At 42.2% G+C, this 14,853-nt stretch overlaps 1 protein-coding gene across 2 annotated transcripts in view; it reads left to right on the plus strand.

Annotated features, from left to right (window-relative positions):
* Window positions 1-14,853, plus strand: part of fbn2b (fibrillin 2b) — a 269,685-nt gene that overhangs the window by 189,341 nt on the left and 65,491 nt on the right. For both annotated transcript variants that reach the window (XM_073068631.1, XM_073068632.1), the window contains exons 17-26: window positions 1,585-1,737; window positions 3,733-3,786; window positions 4,234-4,359; window positions 5,279-5,404; window positions 6,302-6,421; window positions 7,037-7,174; window positions 9,521-9,571; window positions 10,422-10,547; window positions 13,712-13,939; window positions 14,591-14,716. In XM_073068631.1, coding sequence (XP_072924732.1) covers window positions 1,585-1,737; window positions 3,733-3,786; window positions 4,234-4,359; window positions 5,279-5,404; window positions 6,302-6,421; window positions 7,037-7,174; window positions 9,521-9,571; window positions 10,422-10,547; window positions 13,712-13,939; window positions 14,591-14,716 — 1,248 coding nt within the window. The remainder of the gene's footprint in view (window positions 1-1,584; window positions 1,738-3,732; window positions 3,787-4,233; window positions 4,360-5,278; window positions 5,405-6,301; window positions 6,422-7,036; window positions 7,175-9,520; window positions 9,572-10,421; window positions 10,548-13,711; window positions 13,940-14,590; window positions 14,717-14,853) is intronic.

Raw genomic sequence — 14,853 nt, forward strand, 5'->3', positions numbered from 1 at the left:
GTTTGGCTTCATATCTCCTTTTGTTCATTTTACTGAAATGATGACTCTGTGAGGGTCAGGCATTCTTTGATATTAAAGGATTTACATTAGACATTGATGGGAGTTGCCTATAGATCCCCAAAAGCAGTGTTAATGCAGGGCATTGCATAAATCAGGAAATTAGAAACACATGTAACTAGGGCGTATAATATCACGAGGACTGCACTATACATATGGGCTGAGCAAACCAGTTCACCAGAAGAACCGTGGAGAGCAAATTCATAGAGTTTAAGGAGGTGGCTTTCTATATCTTGTGTTGTGGAACTGACAGAGAAAATGGGAATTTCAGATCTAGTATTCTGCAAAGAGGAAGGATAAATCAAAAGGGCCTTTAGGGAAGAGTAATCATGATATGATGAATTCTTTAAAATGACTGAAAATTATTTAGTTGAATTTGAAACCAGTAGGTTAAATCTAAACAATGTAAATGACAAAAGTATGAAGTGATTTGGCAGTGGTAGACAAAGACATTGCATTAAAAGGTGGAGAGAATAATAGACCAGTCAGCCAAGATTAGTTGGGAAAATGCTGCAATCTATTATTAAGGAAGTCATAACAAGAATCTTAGAAATAATAACAGAATTGGGCAATGTCAACATGGATTTACGAAAGGAAAAATGTGACATATGATAAAGGTCTTTGAAGTTGTTGCTAGCAGAATAGATTAAAAAGGAACCAATGGATTGAAGTTGTTGCTAGCAGAATGGATTGAATGTATCAGGACTTTCAGAAGGTCCATTGGGTGGAATTCTTTGCCCAAGAGGGCTGCAGAGGCTCAGTTATTGAGTATGTCAAACACAGACTTGGATTTTTGGAATCAAAATAGGAGAACAGTGTAGGAGTTTGGTAAAGATAGCCATGACATTACAGAATGATGGAGCAGGAATGTGGGGCCAAATGGCCTCCTACTGCTTCTACTTTGTATGCTGTTAAACTTCAGTTATTGTGTATAAATTCTTCCATGAACTTGGCCTTTCCTGTCCTTGCAGGGTTCTGCTGTCCTTAAACTACCTGAACCGGCACTGCTGCTCTGATTGTGACCTGTCGTGTGCAGTTTCCCCCATGAGCATTGCATAGAAGTTATGCCTACTGCTCCCAGCCCCCAATGTTCTCCCCAACCATTGACCCACCATGCCCTCTCCTTTCCAGATCCCCGCAAGAAAAAATTGGTGCAGCAGTGTTTAAAGCGTCAGCACCCCGTGTTCGGTTCTGCTGCTGTCTGTAAGAAGTTTGTACGTTCTCCCCATGTGGGTTTCTTCTGGGTGCTCCAGTTTCCCCATCTCCCAAGGACATATGAGTTTGTAGGTTAAGTAGTTACATAGGTATAACTGGGCAGCATGGACTCATTGAGCCAGAAGGGTATGTTACAGTACTAATCAGTAAAATGAAAACCACCTCTTTGAACATGAAATTTGGACATTTTTCTTTTGATCCACTATGATTTACTTTGGGATGTTTTCTGATGTGTTGTATAATGTGCTATTGGTATGGGATTTTCTCCAAGTTGCTCCACAGCCAACAGTGACCCCAGTACATTCATTTCAGATACTCACATGCGCAGCACTTGCTATGGAGCCATCAAGAAGGGAACCTGTGCCCGACCCTTTCCTGGAGCTGTTACCAAATCGGAATGCTGTTGTGCCAGCCCAGACCATGGTTTTGGAGAGCCCTGTCAGCCCTGTCCAGCCAGGACCTCTGGTAGGTTCATCAGGTTTATACTAAACGTTAATTACCGTGACAGAAAATTGACCAAACGCAGCAGTATCTTCCAAATAAACAACAGTCGCCTTTATTTATCTTCTTCCTTTGAAAGAATGTTTTACTGTTTGTTACATCTAAGCAATAGTTTGAAGTGGAGAAATTTCTTCTTAAGGAAATTCTCCATGCAGATTTTAATTCACTCTGGAACTGGAAACAGAACCAGCTGAGTGTGGGGCTGCAGTGCAGGATGTGGGCTCCCCCTGATGGCCGATGATGCAAATTGTCTTCAGCCACGATGCGGAAAAAGTGATTCAACTGAGTGACAAACCCTGTGGATTTGTGCCACTTGCATGAAGAATGGTTTCCAGATGATCTTTTGTAATGCTTTCATATCTGAGTAGACAGCTGTGAAAATGAATCACGGATTCATTTATCTGAGATTCATTTGATTAAGGTGGCAGCTCACTCAGACACAGCAGCCTCTACAGGGCCAACCAAAGGTGCTATTGTCTTTTTTTACAACATCTTTTTTACAATCACAAGACAAAGCTGGACATAGAGAACTTAAAGTACTGCAGGTCTACCCCATCAGAGAGTTGCTTGTTAGCAGATGAGCTGGACAGTGCAGACCGTGTGGCTGCCTTCTGCAGAAAGGCCTCTGAGTCGGTGAGCAAAGGCAGTGTGCAGGCTAACAGCAAGCGATGGCCTTGGACATTTCTCTTGTCATCGTAAGACTCTTTTGGACATTGGTAATGTAGAATACCGCAAGTCCAGTTCACTGGTTTGTTGGCGAGACTGGTAATGGGGGGGCTGCGTGACTTCAGTTGTAGCACAGTCTAGACCTCACGCCTGTTGAAGTCATCCAGGAGAGGAGACACCGGGGACTGTGTGGTACCAACTGTCCAGGAGAAGAGACGCTGGACGTAGTGTGGCATGGCATCCATGCTGGATTGTATGCTCACCCCTCCCATCAGTGCTGCCCTTCAGTGTTTGCTTGGTGGAAGACAAGCTGCATAGCATTTTTCTGCGGGCTGCTGGGGGATTATTCTTGCCAACAACATCTATGCATCATCATTATACAGGACAGGACACTCAGGGACTTGGACTATATTATTTTTTTGTGTGTGACTGCATGTTTACTGCTATCTTATATTTGCTTTGTGCTGTGTTTGACTGTTGATGCTATGTTTTGCACCCTGGCCTTGAAGGAACGGTGTTTCATTTAGGTGTATTCATGGATATTCCTGTATGGATGAATAACACTCAAACTTGAACTTTCATCACCCCAAAAAGGATGTTAGAGTCAACTTTTTCTGAATTTCTTAATTCATTCAACAAAGCTTATTAGACAACACAATTAAAAGACTTGAATATAAAATAATGGGAACATTGATTTACTCTCTAAGTGGAAAATAATCTTACAGTTTTAACTATAGGATACAATAACCTCTTTGCAGTAACCACTTGGCAATTTTGGAATTAATGCTTATAATACATTAAGCATGTCAAGTATTTTGATTATTTCGATAAGTGCTTGCACATTAAAAAATTTCAAGCAAAGTCAGATCTTGAATTGTTAATCCTTCTATGTAGTTAATGCCCTGTAGCTTGCCAGACACAAAATATTTCCCAGATCGCTCAGTAAAACATGTTACCACTAGGCTATCAGATGTTCTTATGTTCAAATTGGCAGCAGAATTCTTTCACCACACTTCAAAAACTTTTTCATTGGCATTGCAATGGATTATTTGCAAGTAGCATTAACTGGAACATCATTGGGCCAACATCCATGTCCTTCATATCCATTTAAATTAATAGGTGTAAAAATATGAGATTACTGATCATAATCCACTGACCAGCATTCCTTGCAAGCAGCATTCCTTGTTGGCCATGCTGAACAAGCCAACCCCTTTTATTATTTTTTGAGGCAGATGGCAATTGTTCAAAGTGCCTAACATCTGATTTGCTTTGTTCTTCCTGTTGTTTTCACAGCTGAATTCCAGGCTCTTTGTAGCAGTGGCATTGGGATCACAGCGGATGGACGAGGTAGGGAAAGCAACCAACATGTTATGGACTAAACTAGGGGCTCAAACTTCTCTGTGCGCTTATTAAGATAATAAAATTTAATTTTACCATTCACAAAATCTCATCAGAAGCAGATTTTATTTGTGGGGCATGTGTGAAAGCTAGATTTAACTTGAATAATGCAAAACTTGCATGTATTACTTGAAAGTAATGATCTCTTTAACCATCTGCAGACACTGTAAAAAAGATCCAAGTAAAAAGAAAACTTTTTTTTATATATAAACCAGCTGATTTAGAGATTTGGTGCTGAAAAAGCCTAGTTTAGGAATAATCTGTAATCCTCTCCATTGATGGATGGAATTTGTCTGTCTGACTTGCTGTAAGTCAGCCATCTATGTTTCGTGATTTACAAATTGAAGAGTGGAGCCAGTTGAGGATTAGTTATAATTATTTGTGTTTCTTCCCCAGATATCAATGAGTGTGCTCTTGATCCTGATATCTGTGCCAATGGGATTTGTGAGAACCTGCGCGGCAGTTACCGCTGTATTTGTAATATCGGGTATCAGTCAGACGTCAGTGGCAAGAACTGTGTTGGTGAGTGTGAATTCATTTAATTACAGACTGAAAGCAGTGTCTGATTAAAAATGTTTTCTGGTGTGGATGAGCAAGAGACATCCCAATCCTCTCTGAATGTCTTTTTGCATAAGTTAAACACTGGTCTGTGAAAGGAAGGCTGCAAATTTATTTTATGAATCCAGTGATTTCTATACATGTCCTTTCTTTTTTTTATGCTCTTCATTTATCTTTCACAAAATAAATCAAGTTAAATTAGTCATGTGCTTTAAAGCCTGAAGTTTTAGAGGAAAAAGTATATATATTTCAGTACAATTGTGCAAGTGGATAGAATCAGACAGAGGGATATATTACATTCTGGAGTACAGAGTAAGTGTTCAGTCTTGCAGTTCCTGTGTTTCATTATTATTTCCTGTGCATCATTATTATTTAGTAGAATAGGATGCATTCTGGATCATAAGGTTCATGAGGTTTACTCTTAGAGAATAATGCTGAATTCAGGAAAATGTCCAGCAGAAAAACACCGAAATAAGTCAAGCACATTTCAATTCTTTCTCCTGTGTGACTATCATGTTAAACACTGCCTCTCCCTATCAAAATATGAACATTGGCAGAGCACCCACCTCCTGTATGCTCCCTGAATAGTTCTTTGGGCCAGGAAGCTCTTCCTTCACACAATGCCAGAATCACGTCATGTAATTTCTCAACAGGCTGGAAAGCTGAGAAGGAAAAGAAAACACAGGATTGAATATATGCACAGGGTGAGGACAAAGGGTGAATGAGGTGAATTAGAGAAGATGGAGGGGGTGCTGGAATCTTTGAATCTTGGAATTGCTGTAAGATGTGTCATTTAGAGCAGATGATGGCTGGGTTAATTGTTTGATTAACGTGAGCTGTGTAGTTCTCGATGTTGCCTGAAATGATCTTTCCCTTTCTGCAGACATTGATGAATGTTCTGTCAACATGCTGCTGTGTGACAATGGACTGTGCCGTAACACTCCAGGCAGTTACACGTGCACCTGCCCTACTGGTTACATCTTTAAACCTGATACTGAAACCTGTGAAGGTGAGAATCCAGAATCACATCGTGGCCAGCCATTTCAATTCTACTTCCCATTCCCATGCCGCAATGAAGCCACGCTCTGGTTGGAGGAGCAACACCTTATATTCTGTCTGGATAGCCTGCAACTCGATGGCATGAACATCAATTTCTCGAACTTCCAGTAATTGCCCCCCATTTCACCATTCCCATTCCTGTTTCCCTCTCTCATCTTACCTCCTTACTTGCCCATCACCTCCTTCTGGTGCTCCTCCCTCTCCCCTTCTATGGGCTTCTGCCAGATTTCCCTTCATCCAATCCTTAAGCTCTTCCACTAATCAACTTCCCAGCTCTTTACTTCATCCCCTTCATCTCTCCTGGTTTCACCTATCACTTACCAGCTTGTACTTCCCTCCCTCTCCCCACCTTCTTACTGATTTTTCATCTTTCTTTCCAATTCCAATGAAGGGTCTCGGCCTGAAACGTCACCTGTTTGCTCTTTTCTGTTGATGCTGCCTGACCTGCTGAGTTCCTCCAGCACTCTGTGTGTGTGTGTGTGTGTGTGTGTGTGTGTGTGTGTGTGTGTGTGTGTGTCCACGTACTCCAGCATCTGCAGATTTCCTTCCGTTTCTGATCTAATACTGTGCTGAATCCCATTGGAGAAGCAAAAAGGGAGTTTTGCCAGTCATCCTGGAAGTAGACACCCCACAAAGTAATCACTCTTGCCATAACCACAGGAAGTCTCCTTCAGATTCTCCTTTGGGGTTGACACGAAGTCAACTAACCCACATTGAATTCAGAAGGTGTCATGAGCAGTCACAGCTGTCAGACTGATGTGAGAGTTCAGCGGGTGGCTCATTACCCCAGGTAGAATAACATTTCATCTGTACCTCCAGTTTCAGTGAGTGTTCCTTTGTATTCCAGATGTGAACGAATGTGAATCCAGCCCATGTGTGAATGGTTACTGCAGGAACATGGCCGGCTCATTCATCTGTGAATGTTCACTTGGCAGCAAACTGGACCCAACCAGAACCATCTGTATTGGTGAGTCTCATAGAGCCTGAGAACTTCTATGGAAACCATCCTTGTCAGTTTTCCCAGGCCTTGGGGAGGAAGAGGCAGCTTGAGAACATCCCATTCTCTGCTAAGGAGGAAGGAACCATTTGTGCTAAAAAGCTAAGCTCTGGTCTACTCATCACTGACTCTGGTGTAATTCTCTGTCATTTAGCTTCTTTGTCCCTCGAAACTGACTGCAAAAGACAGCAGAGAGCTGACCCCCCCCCCCCTTCCAACACAGCTCAGACCAGGAGCCTGACCTCCCAGCTCTACTTCTTGCTACTGGCTGGTGGTGCAGAGCACAACCACACTGTGCTGGCAACTTCTCAGTTCTTCTGGGCTGCTGTTGGTCTTCAAGGGAGCTGGAATTTAGTTTGGTGTGTTATGCCCTTTGGGTTCCCTGAACAGCTCCAGTCTCAACTGCTTTCTTCCCCAACGTACTGTAGTCTAATCAGAGTGAATGGGTTCACACCTGTCTGTGGGGGGTGAGAGGCAGCCTGTTGGTGGGGGAGGGGGGGTATGTGTGGGTGCGCGCGCACGTGTGAGTGAGAGATGGGCGGAGCGGCAACCTGCCTGACAAGTCCTCTGCTTCTCCCCTAACAGACAGCATGAAGGGGACGTGTTGGCTGAACATTCAGGGCGGTCGCTGCGAAGTGAACATCAACGGAGCCACGCTGAAGTCGCAGTGCTGTGCCACCTTGGGAGCTGCCTGGGGCAGCCCCTGTGAACACTGCGAGCTGGGTAACCCTGCCTGAGGAACTAGTGGGGCGGTGGGGGGAGTTCTGGTGATGAGGCTGTGGACGCGATGCTGCTCTATCTGAGCCTGCCTTTCAAACAGTTCATTTATTTATTTGATTTATTACCTTCACGTGTACTGAGATACAGTGGTCTTGCAGCCATCCAGACAGATCATTGCAAACATCATGGCATCGAAGTAGTGCAAAAGGGAAAACTGTAATAGAATGCAGAATGTAATGTTGCAGCTACGAAGGGCAGCTAGACAAATAAGGTGCAAGGGCTACGACAAGGAAGATTGAGTGATCAAGAGCTTATCGTAGAGGAGGTTCGTACAAGAGCCTTATGACAGGCGAATATACGGTCACTCATCTCAATCAAAGTCTCTGTTTTATAATGTGGCTTTAGCTCTATTAAGCAAAGAACTTTATGAGGTGCTGGTTAAGCATTCACTCAGTATTCTTACAGGTTTAGGAAGATGGATCAGTCTGCGACTCGGTTTTTTGAGACGTGAAAAGTGGAGGTACCTTCTCTCCGAGTGGAATGAATGTAAAGGCTTTGGTCCTGTTTACAGAGCTGGGAGAAGCCTCATATTTAACATCAGCTTACCAACAATACACAGGGGGCTGAGAGATGGTCACAAAGCAACAGGCAAAGCCATGAAGGTTAAAGGAAACCTGATATTGTGAAAAACAGGAGCAGCCAATACAGCAGTGGAGCCACTAGTTTTAATGAGTGTAACATGGTAAGGGTAGGCACACCAACTCACAGTGTACAGTTTTGGGAGGCGAAGCTGGTGTACCCATTGTGAATTCGGTAAATTACTGCTCACGTATTATAACCCAATGAAATTTGCATTTTCAGCACTAACCTGTTTAGTTGATTCTGGATAACAAACAGAAAATGTTAAAAATAAGGCAGGTAGCATCTCTGGAAAGAAAAATGAGGTAGATGTTATAGCTGACTGAATTTTCATCAGATCATTGACCTGAAATGATAATATTTCTCTCTCTATAGATGCCACTTGAGTTATGAAGTATCTCCAACATTTCCTATTTTAGATTTGCAACACCAGTCGTTTGTTTTTTATTTATTTTAATTTAGCACCTCAAATGAGATGATGCAGAGTTCTCAGTTACTGGATCCAATAACATCTTAACTAAAGCCTTGAAGATGACCTTGTTATGAACAATCCTGTGACTAAGGGAACAGCTGGAAATGAGGAGGAGTTTTTTCTCTCTGAAGGACAGCAAGGAAGGCTATAATGATTTGCAGAGGGATCTGCATCAGCTGGAAAAAAGGGCAATGGAACTTAATGCGGACAAGTGTGAGGTTTTTCACTTCGGTTGGACCAACCAGGGTAGCTCTTACACGGTGAACAGTAGGGCCCTGGGGAGTGTGGAAGAGCAAAGGGATCTGGGACTACAGGTCCATAATTCATTGAAAGTGGCATCACAGGGAGATAAGGTCGTAAAGAAAGCTTTTGGCACATTGGCCTTCATAAATCAAGGTACTGAGTCCAGGAGATGGGATGTTATGTTGAAATTGTAAAAGACGTTGGTGAAGCCTGATTTAGAGAATTGTGTACAGTTTTGGTCACCTACCTACAGGAAAGATGTAAACAAGATAGAAAGAGTACAGAGAAAATTTACAAGGATTTTAACGGATCTGGAGGGCCTGCATTGTAAGGAAAGATTGAATAGACTAGGTCTATATTCTTTAGAATGTAGAAGATTGAGAGGAGATTTGATAGAGGTATACAAAATTAAAAGGGGTATAGATAGGGTAAATTAAGCAGGCTTTTTCCACTGAGATTGGGGGTTCTACAACCGTAGGTCATGCGTTAGGGTGAATGGTGATAAATTTAAGGGGAACTTTCTTCACTCAGAGGATCATAGGAGTGTGGAACAAGCTGCCAGCACAAGTGGTGCATGTGAGCTCAATTTCAATATTTAGGGAGAACTTCAGATAGGTACATTGGATGGTAGGAGTACGGAGAGCTAAAGATGTCGATAAGAGTAGGCAGTTTAAATGGTTTTGGCATGGACTAGATGGGCTGAAGGGCCCATTTTTGTGCTCTACTTCTCTATGACTCTAAGGTAGTGAACCATTGGAATTTTCTACCCCAGAGAATATTTAAGGATGAGACAGGGAGAGTTTTGGTCTGTAGGGGGAATCACAGGTAATTGGGAATAAGGAGCAAGTGTAGCTGAGGCCAAATCACATCTGCTGTGATCTTATGGAACAGTGAGGCAAGCTTAAATCCTCTGGACTACCCTGTCTTTTATTATGTTCTTTTGGATCGATCTTTGGCAAGACTAGATATCTTAGTCAACTGTTTTTCTTTTGTAGATCCATCTTGTCCCAGAGGCTATGCAAGAGTGAAGGGTGTTACTTGTGAAGGTGAGTTCAGACTATTCAACTACTCCAGCCATAGCACAGATTAAATCATCCAGCCAGACTCAGACAAAGGATAATCACACATGGTTTTGACTGATAGTGAGCCAGCTTTCTTGTTTTACATTGTTTACATTTTTATTCCCATTGATGTCTTGATCTGCTCCATAAAGTATTACTTTAAACGGTTGGGCAAGAGTAAGGGGAGACTGGTTCAAACATTTATTTAGGGTGGTTGTCAAAAAATTCTTCATATTAGGAGGTATTTAGTGTAAATTGGGTGACAACAGACCAGCTGCTCTTTATATTACCATCTCACTTCGTCCACTAATGGGAGATGTAGGTTCCAGTCCAGAAGAGGACTGAGGAACCAGGCATCCCATAGGGATGCATATTTGTGGTTTTATCAACTTAAAGCAGGATAGTCTAGGTTTAGGGAAACCTCCACAAGGGAGGAAAAGGTGTGAATTAGATGTCATTGGATCAGATGACTTACAAATTAGCAGAAACGTTTCAATGTGACTTCTGATATTTTTGCCACATCTAGTGGGCTGCTGTCCAGAACTTTTTCAGGAAACAAGTTACAGACAAAGACATACCTAATGCGATTTCACATGTTTCTTTGCAGACTATTGTGTAGGTGCCAAGTGTAAGCTAGCTATGGAATCCATCCAGTTTGGTGAATTCAAAGATGGATTGACAAACTTATCCAGTTCCTTTCTCCACCAAAATTATGATCTTAATTTAAAGTTCTCTTAGAACTTTCATTTCAGCATAACCCCAGATCCATGACATTGGTCTGTTTTGCTTCAATTAATAAGGGAATGGATGATTTCTCATGTTTCTTTCTCACCAGATGTGAACGAGTGTGACGTGTTCCCTGGCGTTTGCACAAATGGACGTTGTGTAAACACACAGGGCTCCTTCAAGTGTGAATGTTCCGAAGGGCTGACTCTAGATGGAACTGGGAGAACATGTGTCGGTAAGTACGGGTCACGGAGGAGCAGGAAGAAGAAGAAGAAATTGTTTAGTGGATCCACCCCACTGAAGGGGTACAGAAAGGAACTGAAGAACTAACAAGAGTGAAGTAGTGCGACCTCTGGAGAAGTAACACAGAGCAGCAGTAGAATATCCTGGTATCACCAATCCCTGAAAGTGGCAGGACAAATTGATAAGGCAGTGAAAGAACTTAATGGAGTACTTGGTTTTGTGAAGTAGTGACCACAAAAAATACTCAAGCTAAATCTGTATAAATCGACTTAGATTTCCGCAGAAGAGTTGGATACAATTCTACCCACTTCAGGAAGGAATATCCCTGGAAAGAGTACAGAAAAGGTTCACCAATTTGATACCAGGACTGATGAATTTGATTATATTGGGAGACCAAAGCAGTCCAAGAAGGCAGCTCACCAACAGCCTTCAGAAAGAATAATAGGGATGGGCAATAAATGCTGGCCTTGTCAGCAGTGGTCAAATCCCATAAAGTAAATGATTAAACAGTCGGGGTGGCTGGGGTTATACTTCCTGAAGCAATGTTGAGCTAATAGAAGTATTCAAAATCATGAAATGTATTGCCAAAGCCACACGGAGAACCTTTCCACTGGGAAGAGGATTTGTAATGAGAGTTCAATGTTTAAAATAGTTATCCGGATTTCCAGATGGGGAGCAAGAAAAGATTTTTCACTTGGAGTGTTAGATCTGGAACATACTGCAGGAAAGATCTGCAGAAATAGATTCCATAGTAACTTCCAGAAGATAATTGGACAAGTACTTTAAGATTATGGAGAAGGTTTAGTGCAGGATTAAACTGAACAGTTTGTGTCAAGACCTGGCATCGAACCAACAATCTGCACGTCTCTGTTCTGTTCTGTAAGAGTTGATCATTCTAAGATCCTCAGTTGTTACCAGCCATTCTTTTTGGCGTCTGTGGATATCTGCTCTGAGTGAGCTTAATACTGCATGAAGAATATAGCACACCCACTGAAGGGGGAGAGAGCAGGCTCTCCACTCAGGTTAACTCCAACTACTTGATAACTACTAAAGTGGAGATTGTTCAATCTTGCAGTTAGAATCTAATAACCAAGACAGAAACTGTCCTTTCAGACAGCTTTGAACTCTCATGAATATCCAGGTATTCAGGATGGAGTACGCTAACCTGAAGTGGAACCAGTGAGCTGCTATTTCATTTTTTAGCCAGACATGTACTTACTTTTTTTTTTTAGCATCTTTCACCCCTCTGCTTTTCAAAAAATAATATACGGGGTTGTTACTCAGCAGGTCATGGTACATTTGTGGGAAGAAAAACCAAAATTAATGTTTCAGGTCAAAGTCCCTTCACCAGAACTGCAAAGGGAACAAAAGAAGCTTGTTAAGCTGCAGCTAGAGTGGGGAGGTTGCTGGCAAGGGCAATATTTATTGTCAAACGTAGAGCATAGTGTATCAGAGGAACAAGCCCTTTGGCCCACAATATTGTACCAAACTAATTAAATCCCTAAGCTAGTCTCTTCTGCATACACAATGGCCATATTTCTCCACTCTGCATATTCTTGTGCCCATCTCAAGTGTCTCTTAAATACCTATGTCAAATTTGCATCCACTCCCACCCCTGGCAGTGTATTCCAGACACCCACCACAGTGTTTTTTTAAAAAAACTTGCCCCGCACATCTGCTTTGAACTTGCCCCACTCACTTTAAATGCTTGCTCTCTAGTATTAGGCATCCCAGCTGTGGGGAAGATACCAGTTGACTTCTCTCTTTATGCCTCTTATAATCTTATGAAGTTCTAGCAGGTCTTCCCTTAGCCACCCAAGTTTGTCCAACCTCTCTTTTTAGTATATACTCTTCAATCCAGGCAGCATCCTTGTAACCACATATTTTCTGTAATGGAGCAACCAGAATTGAATGCAGTACTCCAAATGTGACCAAACAATTCTTTAAAAAAACTGCAATGTACCTTTCTGTCTCGACTAAGAAAGGCAAGCATGCCGTATGCTCTCTTTACCATCCCAAAGTTCAAAGTGAAATTTATTATCAGAGTACATGCATGTCACCACATACAACCCTGAGATTCTTTTTCATTTCAGGCATTCTCAGCAAATCTATAGTACAGTAACTATAAACAGGATCAATGAACTGTGCAACGAATTTCTCAACCTGTGCAGCCCTTTTCAGGCAGAATGGACTTGGATAACTAGATCCCTCTGTACATCAAGATTGTTAAGGGTCTTGTGATTAACAGTATATTGTTCCTTTATATTTGATTTCCCAAAGTGCATCATCTTGCACTTGGCCTGATTAAATTTCATCTGCCATCACAGCCACTGATTTATATCCAGCTGTATCCTTTGGTGACCTTCTGCATTTCCACAATGCCACCAATTTTTGTCCAACCCTATTCACCCTTACGAAGGAGGTGATGAGTTGGTTTCTTGGACTACTTTGGTCTTTCCACATAGCTCTGATAGGGTAAAATCAGAGTGGTCTTGGGGGATAAGCGATAAACAAGGTTATCTGGCCAATTAATGAATGGGAACAGTTAGAGGGTGAAGGAGGGTGTAGAAGTTACAAAATGCAGAGGTGGAGAACAAACCCAGCAGGTCAGGCTGAGCAGGGTCCCCCATTCCCAGAGGAGCAAAACAACAGACGAGCTGAGCCAGTATCACAGATGGATGATTGATACAGTCAGAAGAATCAAGTTGCTTGCAGTTGTTAAAGCCCAGACAGAGTGGATGTGGAAACTTTGTTTCCAGCAGTGGGAGAGTCTAGGACCAAAGGGCACAGACTCATAATTGCAGGAGAGCCCTGGAACAACTTCAGCCAGAATGTGGTGAATCTGTGGAATTCATTATCACAGACAGCTGTGGAGAACAAGTCATTGGGTATATTTAAAGGGGAGGTTGGTAGGTTCTTGATTATGGGGAGAAGGCAGGAGAATGGGGTTAAGAGGGGAAATAAATTGGCCATGATTGATGGTGGAGCAGACTTGATGGACTGAATGGCCTAATTCTGCTTCTGAAACTTCTGGTTTTATGCTTGCAGGATTCAATTCTGAGTCAGGAGCAGTTGGTCAATTTGTTTTGCTGATGTTGTGTTTACCCAGGCTGAGCAATGCTAATGTATTCCTTTCGTGCTGTCTTCCTCTGCTAGATGTTCGCTTGGAGCATTGCTACCTGAAGTGGGAAGAGGACGAATGCACAGAGCCAGTGGGTGGCCGCTTCCGCATTGATGCTTGCTGCTGCTCGATCGGCCATGCGTGGGGAGCAGACTGTGAGGAGTGCCCACAGCCTGGCACACCGGAATATGAGGCCATTTGCCCTAGGGGACCAGGTTTTGCCAACAGGGGTGATGTTTTGACAGGGAGGCCATTCTATAAAGGTAACTGCTCAATAAACCTGATTCAGTTGTTTTCATGACTCATTTGCATTCCAAGCTAGTAGACTAAGGGAATAGAAAAGAAAGAGGGACATAGATATGAAGAAGATTTTATCAGCAAAGAGGAAGGAAAATCCCAAGATAAAACATTTATATAAAATTCCAGGATACAGATTTGGCTCAACTTCAGGCAATCTCTTAATTTGGCTCAAATTCAGAGGCAAGCTTCTGAGTAGATTTCAGAGTGAGCACCAGTAATTGGCCTCCTGGTGTGGAGTGCTAGGGATCAGCCAGCTAGTTTCTGACAGTTCGATAATCTAAACTGCAGTTCCCTGGGATTATTGTGAAAGTAAACGCAGTTTAAATCTAGTCAATCTGCATTTCCAGCTATGGTCACAGGGCCAATTTCTCCATCTTCCCTAAAGTGTGGACACAATTTAAATTGTATTTAATCTCTTGAGGTCTATGAATGGAAGTAGGTCAGTCTGACTTTTTCAGTTTGACTTGTACTCAGATTGATTGTCCTGTTTTATTACAGGGAATGTTTCTGGAATAAACAGTTTGAGACTGAAAATCCTCTAGAAACCTGTCCTCCCCTCACAGGATGTCCAAAGTTATTCACTGGCTACATTAAATGTCTTATTTTTTTTTCAGATATCAACGAATGTAAGGTATTCTCCAGCCTGTGCACATATGGAACATGTCGTAACACAATTGGCAGCTTTAAGTGTCGCTGTGAGAATGGCTTTGCCCTAAACATGGAGGAGAGGAATTGTACAGGTGGGATATTATTAGGAAAGGCAAACTACAGTTCATATTTAAGAGATGAATATATTCTGCTACATTCTTCTTCATCTGCCTGTGGCGTTTAGTTATGTTTTATCTTCCTTTGTTTGTTTCTTTTCTCTCTCTCTTTT

The sequence above is a fragment of the Hemitrygon akajei genome, chromosome 16 (assembly GCF_048418815.1).
Source record: "Hemitrygon akajei chromosome 16, sHemAka1.3, whole genome shotgun sequence".
Taxonomy (NCBI): domain Eukaryota; kingdom Metazoa; phylum Chordata; class Chondrichthyes; order Myliobatiformes; family Dasyatidae; genus Hemitrygon; species Hemitrygon akajei.